The sequence below is a fragment of the Rhipicephalus microplus genome, chromosome 5 (assembly GCF_043290135.1).
Source record: "Rhipicephalus microplus isolate Deutch F79 chromosome 5, USDA_Rmic, whole genome shotgun sequence".
NCBI classification, from domain to species: domain Eukaryota; kingdom Metazoa; phylum Arthropoda; class Arachnida; order Ixodida; family Ixodidae; genus Rhipicephalus; species Rhipicephalus microplus.
This window is the reverse complement of record NC_134704.1, coordinates 35933602-35952498: the sequence shown is the minus strand read 5'-3', so window position 1 is coordinate 35952498 and position 18897 is coordinate 35933602. Positions and strand designations below refer to the sequence as shown.

General features: G+C 45.5%; 2 protein-coding genes across 5 annotated transcripts in view; both read right to left on the bottom strand.

The window, feature by feature from the left end:
- Positions 1 to 18757, bottom strand: part of LOC119174720 (sodium- and chloride-dependent GABA transporter 1-like) — a 31264-nt gene extending 12507 nt beyond the window's left edge. The window contains exons 1-8 of one of the 4 annotated variants that reach the window (XM_075895205.1): positions 18495 to 18757; positions 16543 to 16853; positions 15010 to 15141; positions 14688 to 14901; positions 14161 to 14293; positions 12770 to 12904; positions 10125 to 10228; positions 6173 to 6297 (exon numbers count right to left, since the gene is read on the bottom strand). In XM_075895205.1, coding sequence (XP_075751320.1) covers positions 6173 to 6297; positions 10125 to 10228; positions 12770 to 12904; positions 14161 to 14293; positions 14688 to 14901; positions 15010 to 15141; positions 16543 to 16831 — 1132 coding nt within the window. In that variant the 5' untranslated portion in view covers positions 16832 to 16853; positions 18495 to 18757. Of the gene's footprint in view, positions 1 to 6172; positions 6298 to 10124; positions 10229 to 12769; positions 12905 to 14160; positions 14294 to 14687; positions 14902 to 15009; positions 15142 to 16542; positions 16854 to 17543; positions 17727 to 17953; positions 17973 to 18184; positions 18438 to 18494 lie in introns of those variants that run through there. The other 3 variants (XM_037425752.2, XM_075895207.1, XM_075895206.1) reach the window with 3 other exon arrangements.
- Positions 4386 to 5622, bottom strand: LOC119168143 (uncharacterized). Its single transcript, XM_037419548.2, has 2 exons — positions 4454 to 5622; positions 4386 to 4407 (listed from the first exon to the last, which is right to left on the bottom strand). The coding sequence occupies exons 1-2, from the start codon at positions 5269 to 5271 to the stop codon at positions 4386 to 4388; spliced, it is 840 nt and encodes a 279-aa protein (XP_037275445.2). The 5' UTR covers positions 5272 to 5622.
- Positions 18758 to 18897: the final 140 nt, after the last annotated feature.

The following is an 18897-nucleotide window of genomic DNA, read 5'->3' as shown; positions in this document are numbered from 1 at the left end:
AATTTACAAAAAAGAAATGAAAAGTCGACCCTCGACTTATATACCGGCCGTTGGCAGAGAAAAATGTTGAAGTTTCACAACAATGGGCAGCCCAAGTCAAAAGCCTTCATTGCTATTGTGAGCATCAGCAGCGGTGCCATTGGGCAAAGCTAGGCAAGGCCTACAGTGTTCTGGCAACGCCATTTTGCCTCAGTTATATGCTGTCAGTCTGCTGTTTCCTTTTTTTTTCTATTTTCTTTAGAAATGAGTGGTAGTCAACGGCAGTTCACGATGTAGCTCAATTTTCCTAAATGTGTCAAGTAAACAAACACCCCGGTATCCAAACAGAAAAATGGCACCAGTAGACTTCCAAGGATTGCATTTACCATGCTCTGCCAATTGTTTTACTGGTGCGAGCCACACGTCTCCCACTTATGAACTCAATCAGAATGTGCAAATGCTAGGTTTTTCACCTTGCCAAAAGAAGTCCCAGGTCCAGAAAGATGTTCGCGCATAAGGTGCCACCGTGCCACAACGGGATTTCTTTCTGCTACATTATGTTGCTCACAAAACGCGAGATGCGATTGGTTGCTTACAAAATGCAAGATGACCGCTAAGGTACCAACTAACTAAAAGGCATTTTCGCTACAGATACTATAAAAAATGTTCTAAAATCCAGGTGAGTTCATGATTAATTACGTACAACTAGCTTTGTGAATCTGTGCTCAGAGTTGTCACATTTCAAGGAAAGCGCTTCCATGTGCTGCATGCAGGCCGCGTGTGCCCTGCGAGTCTCGCAAGCTAATGGCGGCTGCGAGTGATGGGTAAGGAGAAAACAGCGCCGAGAGGAGGAGGAGCTCGCGCTGCTTTTAAAAAAATACAGGGGCGTCACCTTAGCCGAGAGCACAGCAGCACCTGCTGTGCACTTAGTACAATGAGTGCCTTGCGACCTCCGAGATTAGCTCCAGCACGCCTCGCCAGGACTAACTGCGAAGGCCTTAAGCGTCTGGCTCGCAGGGCAGTAAAAGTACCTCGCGTGAAAACCAGCGTACGGAAAACTTATTCTACCAACCTTTTACATTCTAAAACCTTCGAAAATGTCGATATTGTAATAACGTGAGCAGCAGACAGCATACCAAGAAGCAACTGATAAGTTTATTAGAAGACGCACCATATATAGGCGCAGAACCACGTGATCGGTCGCACAGGAATGCGCGCACTGGGTGCGCAGTGATAAGTGACGTCACGCTACAACACTCCTTCCCCTTCAGATTACTTCCGAAAGTCACTGGACTGGTATCTGTTCGGGGCATGTCGTACACGTGCACTACGACGCAGAGTTGGAAGTTCGGCTGCAGGTGGCGCGTCGTCGGCACTGGGCTGGTCCGGCGAGCCGGAGGCAGCTGCTCCGGCCGTGGGCGATGCAGTTGCCGGAAGGAGAGACGTCGCAGAGTCGGTTGCGTGTGGATTTACGAGAGGCGACCCGGCGACTGGCCCACACGCCATCGGAACCGTCGGTGGAGTCGTGTCTACGGATGCCGTTGGAGCAGGTTGTGCCTGCGGATAACTTGAAGAATCCTGGCTTCCGTGGCGGGCTCTGATGTGGTCCGAATGCGTAAATCGCACCGCCTGCGACACTTTCACCAGATAGGTTACGGGACTGATAACCTGTGTCACGACACCATCTTCCCACGACACTGTTTCACCTCGCACAGTCTTCACCCACACAGCGTCCCCCACAGCAAAACATCGCGGAACCCCCCTAGACATGTCCTTTTGCACTTTGGTACGTTGCTGCTGCTCCCGCATGGAGAGCTCGAAATCTGGTTTTAGCAATGACAGCTTTACCCGTGGCTGTCTTTTCAAGAATAATTCTGCCGGGGTCTGGCGAGTGGTACTGTGCGGAGTAGTCCTGTAACTCATTAGATAGCTGTCCAAGCGTTCCCGAAATGAATGTTTGTGGTGGCTAGCTTTGTCCTGCAAGACATGCTTTGACAGTGCTTGTTTGGTAGTCTGCACTAAACGCTCGGCCGCTCCGTTAGAAGCCGCGTGATAAGGAGGTGTCTTGACATGCCTTACACCGTTTACACTTAAGAAGGCCGCGAACTCTTCGGAAATGAACTGCGGTCCATTATCACTCACCAGTACCTCTGGCAGACCATACGCGGCAAACATACTACGTAGCTTCTCAATGGTTTTGTTAGCAGTAGTGGATGACATAGGCGAGACCTCGATCCATTTAGAGAACGCGTCGACGAGAACCAAGAACGCCTGAGAGCCCTTTACCGCATAATCGACGTGCACGCGTTGCCAGGGCCTTGTGGGATAATTCCATGGTTGCAAAGGAACCGGTGAAGCAGCTTTTTGGACGGCCTGACAAACCTGACATTGTCGAACGTAGCTCTCAACCGAAAGGTCGAGGCCAGGCCACCACACAAAGCTTCTTGCTAACGCTTTCATGCGACTAGATCCCGGGTGGTCCTCATGCAATAGCTGCAAGACCTGTAGCTGGAGCTTATCAGGTATGATCACCCTTGATCCCCACGTTATGCATTCTTGCTCTACTGATAGCTCGTCGCGCCGGGAATAAAATGGTCTAAATGCTTCAGAGCACTCTGAAGGCCATCCATTTAAGATGAAGTGCGTCACGCGAGACAAGGTGGGATCACGTCGTGTGGCTCGCGCTACGTCATCCGCTTTGAGGGGCATGCTGTCAAATAGCAAGAGACACTCGGAAGGTTCATCGGCCGCTACAATAGGCCGTGGAAGCCGAGACAGAGCGTCAGCCACTTCAACATTTCTTCCCTTTCGGTATTTTAGTTTATACTGGTACGCTGCCAGGGTAATTGCCCATCTTTGCATTCGAGCTGCAGCAAGCGCAGGCACCGGCTTGTCGTGGCCTAATATTCCGAGCAATGGCTGATGATCTGTATAAAGAGTGAACTCTCGTCCATACAAGTAGCGGTGGAATTTTCTTAACCCAAACATCAGTGCTAATGCTTCGCGTTCGCACTGAGCATAGTTTTTCTCTGCGGCTGTAAGTGTTCTAGAAGCAAATGCCACTGGCCTTTCGTGTCCCTCTGCGGTCTCATGAAAAATGACAGCCCCCAATCCATACGACGAAGCGTCACATGTCATAGCCATTGGTTTCGCCACATCGTAAAAAGTGAGCACATTACTCTTGACAAGTAACAGTTTCGTAGAAGCAAATGCTTCGCTACACTCCCGTGTCCACGACCACCTTTCGCCCTTGCGCAACAGACGGTACAATGGCTCTGCCACGCAGGCAAGGTTACTTAAGAACTTTGCATAAAAGGTTAACATGCCGAGATAAGCCTTTAGCTCTGTTTGGCAAGTGGGCTCTGGCGCTTCTGTGATCGCCTTTATCTTTTCTTCTGTAGGATATATACCTTCAGCGCACACAGTGTGACCGAGATAAGTCACAGTGCTCTGAAAAAACCGACACTTTTCCTCTTTCAGTGTCACGTTGTAGTCACTCAGCCGCTGCAGGACTAGTTCCAACGTTTTTTGACAGTCGGCTAAGTCTTTTCCCGACACAATGACGTCGTCTATGTAACATCCCACGTGCGGTATGCCTTTGAGCACCTCATCCATGAAGGACTGAAAAATGGCTGGCGCACTGGCTACCCCAAATGGTAAGCGCTGGAACTCGAACAGCCCCCTGTGCGTATTAATAGTTAGCAGTGGTCGGGACTCGGCAGTGAGCGGAATCTGCTGATACGCGGCCGAAAGATCCAACACACAAAACACTCTGCCGCCAGCTATGGCAGCGAAGAAATCTTCCGGTCTAGGCAATGGGTAGTGGTTGGTCTTTAAAACAGGATTAATGGTGACTTTGTAGTCCCCGCACAGCCTCAGTGAACCATCTTTCTTTTGGATTACGACTACTGGCGTGGCCCAATCGCTCCGATTTACGGGGCGTATAACACCGCTTTTCTCTAGCCTTTCTAGCTCGCCTTCCACTTTATCTCGAAGCGCAAATGGGACGTTTCTGGCCTTGCCAAAAATAGCCGTACAATTCTGGCTTAAAACTATCCTTGCTTGATAGTTTTTTACTTTTCCAGGTTGCTTAGAAAACACCCCTGGGAACTTCTTTTTAACCGCCTCTACCTTGTGAGAGTCGCTTACATTTATAGCAAACACGCTTTTCCAGTCAAGCCCGAGCCTTTCAAGCCAACTTCGCCCCATCAGCAATGGTAGCTGCTTGCCGTTATCCTTGACGATAATAGCGGGTAGCCGCAAAGACTGTTTTCCCACCGTAACGGAAACGTTGCATTGCCCTTTTACTGGAACAGGTTCCCCAGTGTATGTTTTTAGGGTGACTCGAGATGGCTCGCACTTGACATGAGGAAATGCGTTCAGCCTCACACTCTCAGGAATTAGTGTTACAGCTGCTCCCGTATCAATCTGCATGCAGAGGTCTTGCCCTTCTACGTTTAGCTGCACTTCATACCCAGAACGCACGGTATTGATAACATGGTACACATCTAATTCAGAGTCACTATCAGAGCAGTCCACCACGTTTGCAGTCTTGAGTTCTCTGCGATTACTTGGACACATCTTCTGTAGATGACCGATTTGAGAACAGCTGTGACACTGGACGTTCTTATACCAGCAAACACTAGCCGCATGCGCCTTGCCACATCTTTCGCAAACTCGCTTGGCTTCCTTGAGCTTCCGAAGCTTCGATTTCTTTTCGCTTCCTTTTCCTCTTATCGCCATTGCATAAAAAGCCGCTTCCTTGCCTTCTGCATGAAGTAACGCTGTCTGCCGCGCAGCCTGCTCTCGGTCCTGGGCTATCTTGCACGCCTTTTCGAAGGTTAAATCTTCTTCAGCAAATAGGGCGAGTTGCGTTTCCTCGCGTCTTATGCCTGCCACTATTCTGTCTCGCAGCGCGTCTTGCAGAAACTGACCGAAATCGCACTTCCTTGCTAACTGTTTTAAGGCCACTATGAAGTCCTCGACGCTTTCCTGCTCTTCTTGTGCTCGCTTGTTAAATTTGCAACGTTCGGCAATGACCGAGCACTGTGGGCTATAGTGTTTCTTCAACAGCACTGTGACCTCTTCAAAGGACTTGTCCCCAGGAACAGCGGGTACTACCAAACTTTTGAGCACCTCGTACGTTCGTGGTCCTATCACACTCAAGAATACTGCCAGCTTCTTTTCCTCTCTGATGTCATTTGCGGTGACGAAGTGCTCAAAACGCTCCAGATAGGATTCAAAATTCTGATCCTTCTCGTCGAACTCGTCTAGCTTGCCTAGTCGCGCCATTGTTCAGTAAAAGTGCAGTATACTTATCGGGTTGCTTTCCCCGACGACTGCGTTGCCTCTTGCCGAAGGTAGTGCCGCCGAGTTCAACCGTCCCAGGCCATGGCTGCCGTTGTTTTCTGGTCCATGGCTGTCGACCGCCGATCGCCCGCAATACTGCTTCGTACTGAGCTAGTACAAGGGGGCGGATCCCATCCTCGTCGCCAGTGTAATAACGTGAGCAGCAGACAGCATACCAAGAAGCAACTGATAAGTTTATTAGAAGACGCACCATATATAGGCGCAGAACCACGTGATCGGTCGCACAGGAATGCGCGCACTGGGTGCGCAGTGATAAGTGACGTCACGCTACAACAGATATGAAGGTAATTAACCCCAGTTTCCCTCACTCATGTGCAAACAAAAGCTTGATTGATATGTCAGGTTTAACGTCTCAAAATCATCATATGATTGTGAGAGACGCTGTAGTGGAGGGCTACGAAAATTTCGACCACCTAGGGTTATTTAACATGCACCCAAATCTGAGCACACGGGCTTACAACATTCTGCCTCCATCAGAAATGCAGCCGCCGCACAAACAAAACCTTAAGCATAACGCCAGGAGGGCTACCAGCATCACTATCGTTCCACAGCTTTCTCGGAGAGTGTCGATGTACAGTTTAGGAGCTTTTTAGATTGAAAAAAATACTGCTTATAAGACAACCATGTAGGTACTGTTGAGATCAACCACTAAGTCTACACACACTACAAAGGTAAGTTTTCTGAGCACTGTAAAAACTGGGTTGAGAAAAACGGTTGTCAGTCCCTTTGATATTTCAATAAAATCATATCACTGGTAAGCAAGATCACCAAAGTCGGTGGTCATGTACTTTCAGTATTGCTATTGGGAGAACTTATCACTTACCTGAGCGAAACACATCACCAACATCGTGACCAGTTATGTGCGCCAGATGGCCCAGCACCGAGAATATCACCACGCCAGCCACAATGCTCGTCATCGGGTTCACTATACACAGCACCATGGAATCCCTGCACATTGACAGTCGGGTCAATGAGAAAATTTAAAGAGCTCCTAGCTAAGCATGACTGTGAGCTTTCGTTACACAATAAAAGTTTTAAGGCACTGTGTGGGAAGCTTAGGTATACCAAAAGAATTTTTTAAACCACACCGAGTTCAAAGAGGAAACAGTACTTCCTACCTACAAGTGGTATCTCCTCACCACCTATTGCTTTAGGGAACCATGGGATCTCAGCACTTAGCATTGAGCCAGTCAGGATTTTGTACATTTCTATCTACTGCTACTTGTACTGCTATCTCCGTCGCTAGAGCAGTCACAAATGCAGAAAATGAAGTGAAATCAGTTTATCGCGCACGATAGTCATGCGAGACAAAACAAACCAGGCATGAGACTGCATCGCAGAGCAGGGTAGGCAACCATTCACGACAGATATCTTTCATGTATGAATCAATCAAGAGCTTACTTTATCCTGACGTCATGTGAACAAACAGCTGGTGTCACGAACTGTGCTGCAAGGATGAGAAATGCCGGGAAAAAATAATGCTATCTTCTTAGTATTTTCAGAGGTGGTTTAGGGGCGTTTCAAGGCAAATGCCTTGGATGCCTCATCAAACGCGAAAAATTGGCCTCTGGCAGCATCGGCACAAGTGTTGCAAAAAGTTACCACGTGATGACATCCCCATAATACATCATCGCATGACAATGTTGCTTAGTCAAAGGTGGGCCAGCCTGGAGGCAGAGCGAAGCTGCATTAGGTGCTGAAAGCTTTTAAAGGGAGGCAGCAGAGCGCCAATAGTACATTGGCTGAGAAGAAAAAGACTTCCCTTTTTCAAGTCATCTTAGGAAAGCGTATAAAAGACCATAGGCATGTGCACTGTGAGGGAGAACAGGGGGGGTGTAACGCCAGCTTTATATTTTGGCATCATGGGGAGGGGAGGGGGAAGTGCTGTGACTAAGATACGCCCCCTTTGAAGGAGAACCCTGCGCACGATTATGTAAGAGATCCTGTGTGATCCAAACAAAGTACTCTTCAAAGCACTTAATTGAAAGAAAAAACAGTGCGAAATTCTAAAAAACACAAGACAAAGAAGGCACGACACGAGCGCTGTGTGGTTCCTTCTTCGTCTTGTGTATGTTTGAATTTTGCGCTGTTTTTCCTTCTTTTAAGCATGAACCAACTCTCCCAAGCCACAACCCTAGCAATCTTCGAATCGATTCACTGTGCAAAGAAAATAAATCTTAATTGATTGATTGATATGTAGAGTTTAACGTCCCAAAACCACCATATTATTATGAGAAACGCCGTATTGGAGGGCTCCGGAAATTTCGACCACCCGGGGTTCTTTAACATGCACCCAAATCTGAGCACAGGGGCCTACAGCAAAAGAAAAGTCTTGTTTGATGCAATGACTAAGAGCACTGTAGAGTAATCTCTGATTAATGAAGAAAGGAACAAGCACTACTAGGTGGCAAGCTACTAGGAGGCAAGAGCCACGGTGAGTGGAAAAACACTCTCGCTTTGCTTTGGCCAGCCACGCTATCCTGGCTCACATCTGGTAGTGGCACAGGTTCCTCGCATTCTACCCTGTGCCAAAGCATAGGAGCATGTAAATGTCATGTGACAAGCACTGACTCCTTCCTTTTATAGTAGAAGCTGTTATGAGATCACAACAACCAGATTTGGTGACATAACTGTCGCCTACCAGAGCAAGTTTCTGTAACCATTATTTCGAAACGAGAAAAAAATATCCAGGGTCAGATGAGATTTGAAGGCGGGACCTCTGTATGGCAGTCGACTATTCTACCAGAGCCACGCTGGTGCTTGTAACTTCTTAGCAACAACACTATTGTATTTACTCAAATCTAGGCCGACCCCGATTCTGAGCCGACCCTCCAAAAGTCCTAAGCTTGGAGAAAAAAAACTTACCGCGAGTGTAGGCAGAGTGAAACAATGATGACAGCGTTCACAAAGAGGAAACATTTAGAGGATATGAAGCAAAGCAGTTGGTTCATGATGCAAATAACTCGAGAAACAAAAATTATGGGCCCTCTTTCCAAAGAGAACCCTGATGGGATGCGAATCAGAAGTGGTGCGCACGGCGTTGACCCAGTTGAAATGAGCATCGACACGGGTGCTAGAAGAATAATTTGAAGTGAAACTCGGTGTAGCATTTACTCAAGTACATGTTTGTACGAGACGCAAAAGCACGAAAGTTTCATCGCTGACAAATGAGTTAAAAGAGTGTTTCCACTCGACGTGCAGTCGAGTGTTGCTGGCGGTGCAGAGGGTGAGGCGAGAGAGAAGTGTGTAACAAGTAGTGGACGGAAAAGCCGGCAGCTGCGGCGAGCGTGCTATGGGTGAGGGAGAGAGTGACGTCAGCACGCACCTACGAGGTAAGCGTGCGAGGGTAGCATAGATTCAATGTGCAGCTGCGGCATGACCTACTTGGCACCACTTCAACACCTGCAGCGAGGAGAACGCGTTGCGGAGCGTTCATACGGACACATGTAGATATGGCATTACACATGTAAGCCAAAGAGCTGCTTTGCATCTAATACAGTCGCAAGTGCTGTTGCATGTGTTTCTTTGCTGTATTTTTCCCACTGCTTTTAGTTGCATTATAAAAACGCCACACTCATAAAAAAAATGCTGCGTTGTTAACTTCGTTGTCGCTGTCTTCAAACAGTGCGCAATCTTCGGTGCTACCAAGTGCATTGGATATGCCGCACCTCTTAAAAAAGCACACAATAAAAGTTCCCGGGTTGTCGTCTCACGCCGCAGCCCCTCCAGTGACATTCCACACCAAAGTCCCGTCCGGCTTGAATGTTGAACGAAGACTTCGCAACTTGGACAATGTTCTTTTTATAAGCGGCACTATATTGACACCACCTATTTGGCGCCATTGAGCTAAGCCACACACAAACCACTCTAAGCGCGACTTTAAATGACAAATGCTCGCCTCAACACTCGCTACAGTGACCAAAATGGCGGCCTCATGTGTGTACTCAAGCCAGCTATTAGCTTGGCGACAACGCGTCTATAACGGCTATAATGGCATCTATGTGGCGCTGGTTGCGCACCGCTTTTCTCAATGCAGAATGACGCGTTTTTCGAAATTTTCAAATTTAAGCCGACCCTAGAGTATAATGCAAAAAAAAATAAAAAATATATATTGTCTTAGATTTGAATAAATACATACATGCGTCATGCCAAGTAAGGGATTGTGTTAACATACGTAATATAGCATAGTAGAAGAGTAAAACAGCAACAAAGCATCACACAATACGAACTGCATAATGGGACGGTTGGTTGTTAAATGGATTCAGCTCTTTAAAAAGGGCTCAGCCATAATTATTCATCATCATCAGCCACAGGATCAACAAAGTGCACGTAATTCTTAACAGATGTGTAGCAATACCTCGCTTCTCCACAGAATGAAGAATACTATTTGGTAGGTGCTTAGCTACTTCACAAAAATTATGATTTCAAGTGTCGTGGGTATCTTGCCAGTGTACTTGTATTACGTAGTTTCCCTAAGCGAGTTTACAGCAGGCCTTACATAGGCAACTTTTTAAGCTTTTACTGTGACCGAGATGTGCGTTTCACGCAGATCTGGCATTTTTTTCCTTCGCTTCTATTTTGATTTAGAGCATATTTCGAGTGGCAGGCACAGCACACTGAACAAGAAATTTACAATGAAATAGAGGTCTGCATGTTATTGCCCGCCAAAGCAAATTTACAATAGATACTTCTGTCAATGTCTGATGATTAAAAGCTACTAAATATCATTTTTCAAACAATGCTTCATGGTTTATGCAGACAGAAGAAACACAAACCTGAAGAAGTTGTGGTGGAATTTGTTGTAGCTGCCCAGGGCTATGACTGAGCCGAAGCCGATGCCAAACGTGTAGAATACCTGGGTGCCGGCAGCTATCCACACCTGTAATGAAGAAGCCTTAAAATTGAATGAGATTACACTAATTGTTACAGATTTTTATGCAGTACAATCTCCACAAATATTCATACGCAAGCCCATCAAGCATTTAGGCATGGCAATAGTATTGATAGCCCAGGTTGGTTTGTTTTTCTCCTCTTTCGTCTGCAATGGCTCGAAGTTAGTATTTATTGCTACATAGACACTCTTGTTCTGACATCTGTTTCGTGTATTTCAAAATTATCTCGAAAGTTCATAAGTCTCTTCTATCGTGGATATGTGGACTGGCCTGACACATCATTTCACCAAAGCTGGCCTGTTGATGCAAAGCAACAGAATACACATTGAGACGTTTGCTGCACCCGCAGTCTCTGAATAATAAAGAGTTTAAGTTTATAAGTCTTTTTACGTGCCTATAGATTACCTTTCCATGACCGGTGCAACAGGTACATCATGTTAGTACTTGTTGAACGAATTGCTTCTGCAAAGTCAGGGAGGGCGCTCAAAACACACAAAGCTTTTATTCTAAGCAGGCTAAACACGCGAAAATAAATTTACTTAAATTTGAAAACTAAGGGGGCTGCTGTGGTTGTGGCCAGTAAGGCCATGGGACTCTAAACATAAGAATGCGAAAGCTTCAACTGTGTGCTTGCAATACCAGGTATCGTCCTCTTGGCACATGGTACATTCGCTAAAGAGGAGCATAACTGACTCAACCAAGGCTGCAGTTGATGAAATAAGCATTAGTATTTACAAAAAGAAGAGAAATCTAAGGGCTCGTTGTTTCTTTGTTAGCACCAAACTTAGTGATAACCAACAGTCAATGATGCCAAGAAAATATAAGAGACAATATATACCTTAAAGGGGCCTTGCCATATTTCTTGAGCATGGTCCACACGCGGGCTAAACACTTTAGTGCAGCACATGGCTCGAATTTACAATCAATTCTTATAGTCAGCTACGAATAGCTCACTCTTTTCTCTACAAATGATGCCACATAGCCAAATTACTGTGCCATATATTTAAAGTCCACAGCTGATGGCTGATTCCAGCACTATGAGTTGCATAGTTAATGTGTTAGCAGCAGTATGCTGCCCTGTGCCTATGCGCAAGCTCGTGATCACACTAAAAGTAAGGTGTGCACTTGAAGAAAAAAAGAAAAGTGCTCAAGGTCGTGATGAGCGTTGATGGAGGGACACATATTCTTGCTCCCTTGTCATCCTCTTCCCTGTGCAGGTTTCAGCACTCTTGCTGGTACAAAAGGAGAGAGAAAGTGTTTAATAAAGGGACCCTCAAATCGTTTTGCCAATTTTGTACCAACGCGTTGGGCTGATAGACCAAGTCGCAAGGGTTATTTAGACTGATTTGAGCTCTCTGCATAAACTGTGTAATCTATTGCAACGCTTTAAAGCTGCCGATCGCTGCAGATCGTTGCAACTTGGCCCAACGCGTTTTGAATCGCCCATTCACAGAGCGACATTCTATTGGCCAGAGCATGTCAGCAGCCACGTCACCGCGGCTGCTGATCTGACTGGCTGTCATGGGTGTAGAATGTGCCGAAGATCAACTGTTAGGATGGCGGCACCTATTGAAGCAGATAAGAGTCACTCCGCGATCTTCGTCTTTGTTGCCAGACAGTGTGTGTGCTGCCAGGTGCACTATGTGATGGCCTCCGAGACTGCGCACAACCTGTCGGCGTTCTATTTCAGAGGTCTAGATTGGTAAAAGCTCAAATCGTCGAGTGCACTCATGAAAGCTCTGCGATTTCCAGCGATTCTAGCATACCTCATGAGTTGAGGAGGCCAGGCAGACGTGAGAAAGAAGGTATGACACAGTTGTCCGTAGTGGCCTTGGTACACGGCATGTCACTAAACTTGTGGTGCGGATGGTTTGATGATGCTCTAGCCTAAACGCTGAGAAAACTTCGAAAATCCATTTCAGGGTCCCTTTAAAAATGCCTGTAACTCCGCCTGATTTTATAAACTTTTGCAATTTTTACAGATTTTACAAATTTTTGTGGCATGTGATTCCTAACGCTTCAAGCACTATTAGTGAGACTATTCCATTATAACACAAAAATTGTTGCATGGTCCCTTAAACTGTATTTTGATAAAAGTGTGGAGAAATAAAGCAGATAAAAAGACAACTTTCCACCGGCTGGGACTGAACCCGCAACCTTCAAATAACGCACAATGATGCTCCACCAGTGGAGCTATAGTGGCATACATCCTCCCATCCACTTTTTTTGTGCATTTCTGCACATGCAAACCAAATAGTGCTAGTCAGTGCCGCTTCTAGCCATGATGGCAAGTGTGGAATGTTCTTTTTTTGGCAGTTGGTGTCCCAAAACACGTGATCTTTTTACGAGTTGGCAGCTCATCAAAAAGCCCTAGCATATTACGTGAAGGCACCAAGTCTTCCTGAACAAGAACCTCGCTACGAACGAAAGAAGGAACGGTAATTTAGGAGCCTGTAGTTTTATTGTTAGACACAACTTTGTAGTTCGAAAAGATGGCGAAAGCAAAACCTGCAGTCCTAATGGCTTACGTGAGGGTCCAGCAGCTTTCCCCACTGGGGCGTCACGTAGAAGAGGAGGCCTGCGTCGGCACCAGGCAGAGTCACACCTCGCACAAGCAGCACCAGCAGTATCACATAAGGAAACAGGGCCGTACACCAAATTATCTGCAAGAAAAGGGTCACGTGATCACCTTCGCACAGTTTGCACAGCAAGTGCAGCAACTGAATTAGCATTGTAAATGAAGTCGCCTCCCTGCATCTGCATTTCCGCTATGCAGTATGCTTTGTACAAGTATTGGGTACACTTCAGCATGTAGGCTATGGCATAAATACGAAAAGAAAATCCAAAGTGTTGGAGCGCTGCTCAATATGCATGAAAATACAGATATCTGCTTCAACATAAGTGAATGACAGCATGCCTTATGTATGTATGTGCTAATTAGAAGAAAAGTGAAGTACTTGAAGATTTAAAACAAATGGGAACAAAAATTTAGATTGGCTAAACTGTTAAACAACTCTGCAGAATAAAATACATAATTTAAAACAAATGTTGACAATGCTACTGTACTAGCACTGAAATTTAGATTGGCTAAACTGTTAAATAACTGAGTAATATAAAATGTATAATGCAAAGAAAATGTTGACAATGCTACTGAACTAGCACTAATTATTCAGTTTTTTAATTAAAAGCTCAGAAATAAACCTACACATACACATTGTACTGGTTGGCTGAAATTACACGAATCACGGCACCCATTGCCTAAAAAATTTTTACCCGACACTGACACCGCATCTTTGACGTCATGCTAAGAAGCCGAACTAGTTCTTTTTATCCACCACTTCACGGAAGACGTAACACTAGTGACTGTTTTTGCAGCTCTAGCATCAAAAACACGTATTTTTGGAAACATCTTATGGCATACCTGCTTGCGTATCAAACATAAAATCTTACAAGAAGGCTGCCAAGTATCTGTGCCATTGAAGACAAACTTTTTTTTTTTTGTGCAGTCCATAATATTGTAAGAGTTGGTCTTCAAAGTATGGTTCAATTATTTTGTAAGGGCACCACAGAAAAAAAACGAGAGAGAGAGAGAGATCACATGAATGAACAAAATCACCCACTCTCATGTGATGTTTATTCATATGCCGAGGACATTACGTGTGCTCATGTCCGTGTATTATTGCGTGTTTCTTGTACTATTCTGTGGTGCCATTTGAAAATAAATGAATTATAATAAAGGAATGGTAAAATGAGTGCAACAGCAGGCACCTCTGAAAGACGGCACATTTTCTGAGAATATCAAGCTCCCCGTTAACACAGTATACCCTCAGATAAGCATTTGCTACACCAGAAAATAGTGATGAGGTAGCAGGCCCAAAAAAGATTACCTTACCAATCTGTGTAATGCAGCTAGACTCACCTTGCCGCTCTGATGAATGCCCTTCCATGTGACCAGGAAGACAATGGCCCATGACAGCAGCAGGTACAACGCCAGCTCAGAGCGCACACTGCCTACGTCATCAAGTCCTGACGAGATGTTGAGCACACGTTTCCTGCAACACAAACTTATTACACAAGTGCAGTACGTAAAAAACCAGACACAAAGAAGGAGATTCAGTCTGCGCACTGACAAGAGGTTTTGCAACTTCCAAAAATTTTGCCAAAGGCTTCGCAAGCACTTCTCAATATCTGGTGAAATATCAGCCCTAGCCTTTTCAATGCTCTACTATATCAAAGCATTACACTTTTACACTTCATGATATTGGATGCAAGTTTTTACACGCTCTACAGACTACATTTCTGGTAGTTCACAGCTCATCACAGATGTCAGTATCCAACTATATATTGTCACCATCCCCATGGTTACATATGGATGCTTTGGGACTCCGCCACTGGCTGCAGTGCTGCCTGTTCTACAACCAAATGTTCCGAGACATGAACACTCACTCCCAGTACTCCTGGACAGGTGTGGTGAAGGTGGTGTTGGCGAGGTTGGTCCCATTCGGTTCTCTGCAGCGTTCAGTGTTCCAGTAGTTGCCACACTTCTGCCACGGGAGATTGCTAGTGAAGGACGCAAAAAGGTAGAACATAATCCATGCGACCACAATAATGTAGTACACGTTCGAAAAGAACACCATCACCATGGAAGCGATGCCCACACCTGCGGTCATAAGCAAAAATAAAGGACAAATAAACAACTCGTACTGAAATGCGCCCACTTGAGAGAAGGGCAGTTCCTCTCGTACTAGTAAGCTGCCTTCAGGAATACCTTTGAAAATGGGCACCAGCTTCCACACACCAATGCCGCCACGACAAACATACTGTCCAAGGGCCACCTCAAGAAGGAATGAAGGAATGGCTGTCAGGATGAGGCATACGAAGTAAGGAACCAGGAAAGCACCTGCAAATTAGATTTACCAGTGCGTGAGGACGGTGCACGAACTGTCTGCTTTGCAAGTGTCCATGAGCTCATTAGTGCATTTGCTTACGCTCAAACTTACGCATAGAGGTTAGTTTCTGTTCGGTTACATATTTTTTATTGCACCTGCTTCACTAATCGCCTCTCCTTGTTTTTATAACTAGCATCTCCTAAATTACACCCATCCCCCTTTCTTGCTCACTCTACGTTCTTGCCCTGAATCATGCTCATCCCGCCTGACTGAAGGCAGAGAGAGCTACGCAAGTGCTGCTATGGAAGACCACTGTCCTATGACGAAGGCCCCTCCTTTTGTCAAAACAGTTTCTATGCCTCTATAATTTGTCTTCTGCCACAATTTTTTCTTTTTTATTTTTCCCACTAACATTGCACTCAATGGTGTAAACATCAAAACAAATACACACACAAACCCGAAATTAGCTCCTGTCTGCTTTATCTGACAAAATAACAACAAGAGCTTATGCACATGGGTAACCATAAGCAAGAGAAACCCTGCAAAAAAATGGAAACTGCTGTTACCAACATCTGTGAGGTACAAAAAAAAAGCAGCAGTAGCAGAGTGGTTCTGCCATCTGATGAAAACCCCAAACGATTTGATTTGCAAAGGAATGTTTTTCCAGCCAAGTAGGGAGACGATGGAAGCTTTTCACTTGCGAAAGCAAAGTGCGCGCACAGCTAGCATTTTTAAAAACCTACTTCTAATAAAGAGCTGTAAAATGTCACTACTGAGCTAAATTTGGACACCAGGACATTAGGAAACACAAGGTACCTTCACATAGTTGTTTATTCAGAAATTCAAGTACCCCTTTTTTCACTTACTGGCTGGCTTACATTTCAAACATGTATAATAACTAATATTCTGCATAATCTAGGATGTTCAATAAACTTCATGGAGTAGATGGTTATGCCAAGTATTGATTAAAAAGAAAAAAATTGTCCCCAAAAATTTCGCTAGATCCTTGGTCTAGCAAATGGCAGTGTTGAACGAGAACCAGAAAGATTAAAAAAAAAAAACTAAGCTTTTACTGTGAACACAAATAATGTGGTAAAAAATAACAAAAAGGAAGCACATTTTGAAAGGTAAATAGTTTGCATGTAGCATAGCTACTGAGCTAAAGAGCACAAGTGTCTGTGATCTCCTTATATATTAGCTGAGATCATTTCGCATAGTATTTCCTTAAACTAAATTGCTGAATTTAAAGCTAGCCATACTTGTGTAAGCTGGCCAAACTAAAGACTGGCCACACTGATTGCAACAGTTCGACAGCATTTTGTAGTAATAGATGGCAGCAGCCATGATGTTGAGGTCAACTCAGAACATTGGGGCCCTCCACATAAAGATGATACCAGAAAACGATGTCACACCTCCTCCATTTTCATAGCACAGGTAGGGAAAGCGCCACACGTTGCCCAGGCCGACGGCATAGTTGATGCAGCCAAAGATGAAGTCAAGCCGACCTTGCCACTTGCCGCGATCATAGGAGTGGTCCGCGGTTGAAGAATCTTCCACCACCTGCAGTTGAAATGCTGCCACAGCTGGTTGCCCGGTGGCATTTGGCCGCACTTCTTCGTCATACGGCACACTCTTGTTTCTTCTCGGCACAGCCTCTTTAGTCCCTTTATTATCCGAGCTGTGGAAAGTGGCCGTCTCCATTGAGGCTTGTCACAATACCATTCTGCACCAAGCAAAATTCAAGCGATGCTATAAGACATTGCTCGCTTGTATAGGAAAAACAAGCACCATAGTACAGTCCAGCCTTAACTTGAGAAGAAGGCGTAAACCAATATTCATTATGAAACAGAGCCTAGCATAAACTAACAAGTCTTGACATAAAGTACTCCACAACACTATTATTCGTGATATATGAAAGTTTGTGTGTTCAACTGCCAATGCAACTTCTACAAAAAATGTTAAGTGATAGTACCGCACTCCTTTGTATCATTAAAAATCAGAGCAATTATGGTAGAACTGTTATGCTAGAGGCACAGTTTAGACATGATGTGCACCGATTCTATAAAAAACCCCAGCTGCAGCAATTGCAGACATTAAAATTTAGTCGGCACTGGCACGCTCCTCTGTGCATTTCCCCATTCCTTGCAAGCATACAGCTGGTTAACCAGTACACAGCGGCGTCCCCACTGTGAGTGAATACTGAGTGCTTACAGCTGGTAAACCGATTGGCAGTGCAACCTTAGCACTCCCCCTTTAATCTGTGACCAAACAAATGAATACTTTTACTCAATCAAAGATAAATCATTAGGTTCTGCGTGTTAACTGCCCCTATGTGGAGATATATCAAAAACAACTTTTGATATATCTTGGTAACCTATGCTTTTTTTTTTTTTTGAAGGAATCGCCTCCTTACACATTGCACGCGGGAATATGGGATTATGTGAAGCGCTCTTTAACCGATGTCTGTCGGGGAAACGTAGGCGAAGGCGAGTGTAGTCGACAGATCGAATGAAAGTCCATAAAAAAGTATGATCAAACTATCTCCTCCACATTGCAACTTAGATAGCAACACCGCGAAGTCGCACACCTCGGGACGCGAACATTGCCCCCCGAAGGCGAGAAGTACGCAGTGATATGACCGAGCCGTCTTTCGTTCGGATAAGAAGAGGCACCGTATACATCTGACGACGACGCCACGAACGGAGTCCAAGGTCGATACGTGTATCGCGAAGCTATCACGACGCCTGCAAACGGTGCGGGCACGGTAACCGAGTCTTGTTACGCAGTCGAACGATAAAACGCGGTAAAACCGCCTCATCTCACCTTTGAAACCAGCGGTTGAAAACTTACGGCTCAGCTGACACGGATAAACTTAGCCCGAGAGGGTCATTACACTTTTAGGGCAGCCGGTTTGCCCCGCTCGCTGTGGAGATGCAACTGGCGACAATGATCAGTTTCTCTCTCACACACACATACACACACGCTTTTACAGAAGGCTACTTCCAAAAGCGCCTGCACAGAATCGGCGCGGATGAAATAACAATTTGCGCCCACAGGCTGGACGGTTCACTGCAGGGCCGCAGTCGGCCAGAAACGACGACGCGAGAAGCTCGCGACATCGACGAGATTGATCGCGTAGGCGAAATTCGCCTAAAGAGCATAGCGATAGATCAGGTAAGCAATACATAGCGCGGAGGTTCTCTGCCGTGGAATAAATGATTCCCTCAGTGAATGCACACCAGCAAATGACTGCAGTTCGGATCGATCGAAGCAGGCAATCAAGAATGCCACGCGGAACGCGCTTCACCAGCGCAATGACATTAGCATAATGCGAACAAGAAAATAACGGAGAATGAAACATTACCCCCGAGGAAAAACGAGCAAGGTGACTCAAGCAGCTGACTTCGATTCGCAGACTGGAAAGGAAAAGATAACATCGCGCGTTCGCGATGTCAAAGGCCTATCTGTGCTGCGCACTCACGCGCAGCTGAACATATCGTGGCGGTAATAAAGCGACGACACCCATTGCGAGGCGAAATTACGCGAGAAACTTCGTACATTCGAATTTAACGCCGGCGAGTCGGCTCACACAAATTTGCCGGCATGAAAACGTTTCAGCCGAAACTCGTTATCGTACGTAGGGCAAGAGCCATGATGAGCCCCTGTGTAAACATAAAGAAATGATACTGTTTGTTTTGTATTTCTGTAAATGACGTTATAATGACTGCACCCGAGGTACACTGTCACAAATAATAATTCTACACTAT

What these genes read in the sequence shown, in the direction of transcription:
- LOC119168143 (XM_037419548.2), bottom strand. Translation starts at nt 5,271, where the DNA reads ATGGCGCGACTAGGCAAGCTAGACGAGTTCGACGAGAAGGATCAGAAT. An exon ending in ATCAATACCGTGCGTTCTGG is followed by an intron (nt 4,408 to 4,453) that starts GTATGAAGTGCA and finishes CTCTGCATGCAG; the next exon opens with ATTGATACGGGAGCAGCTGT.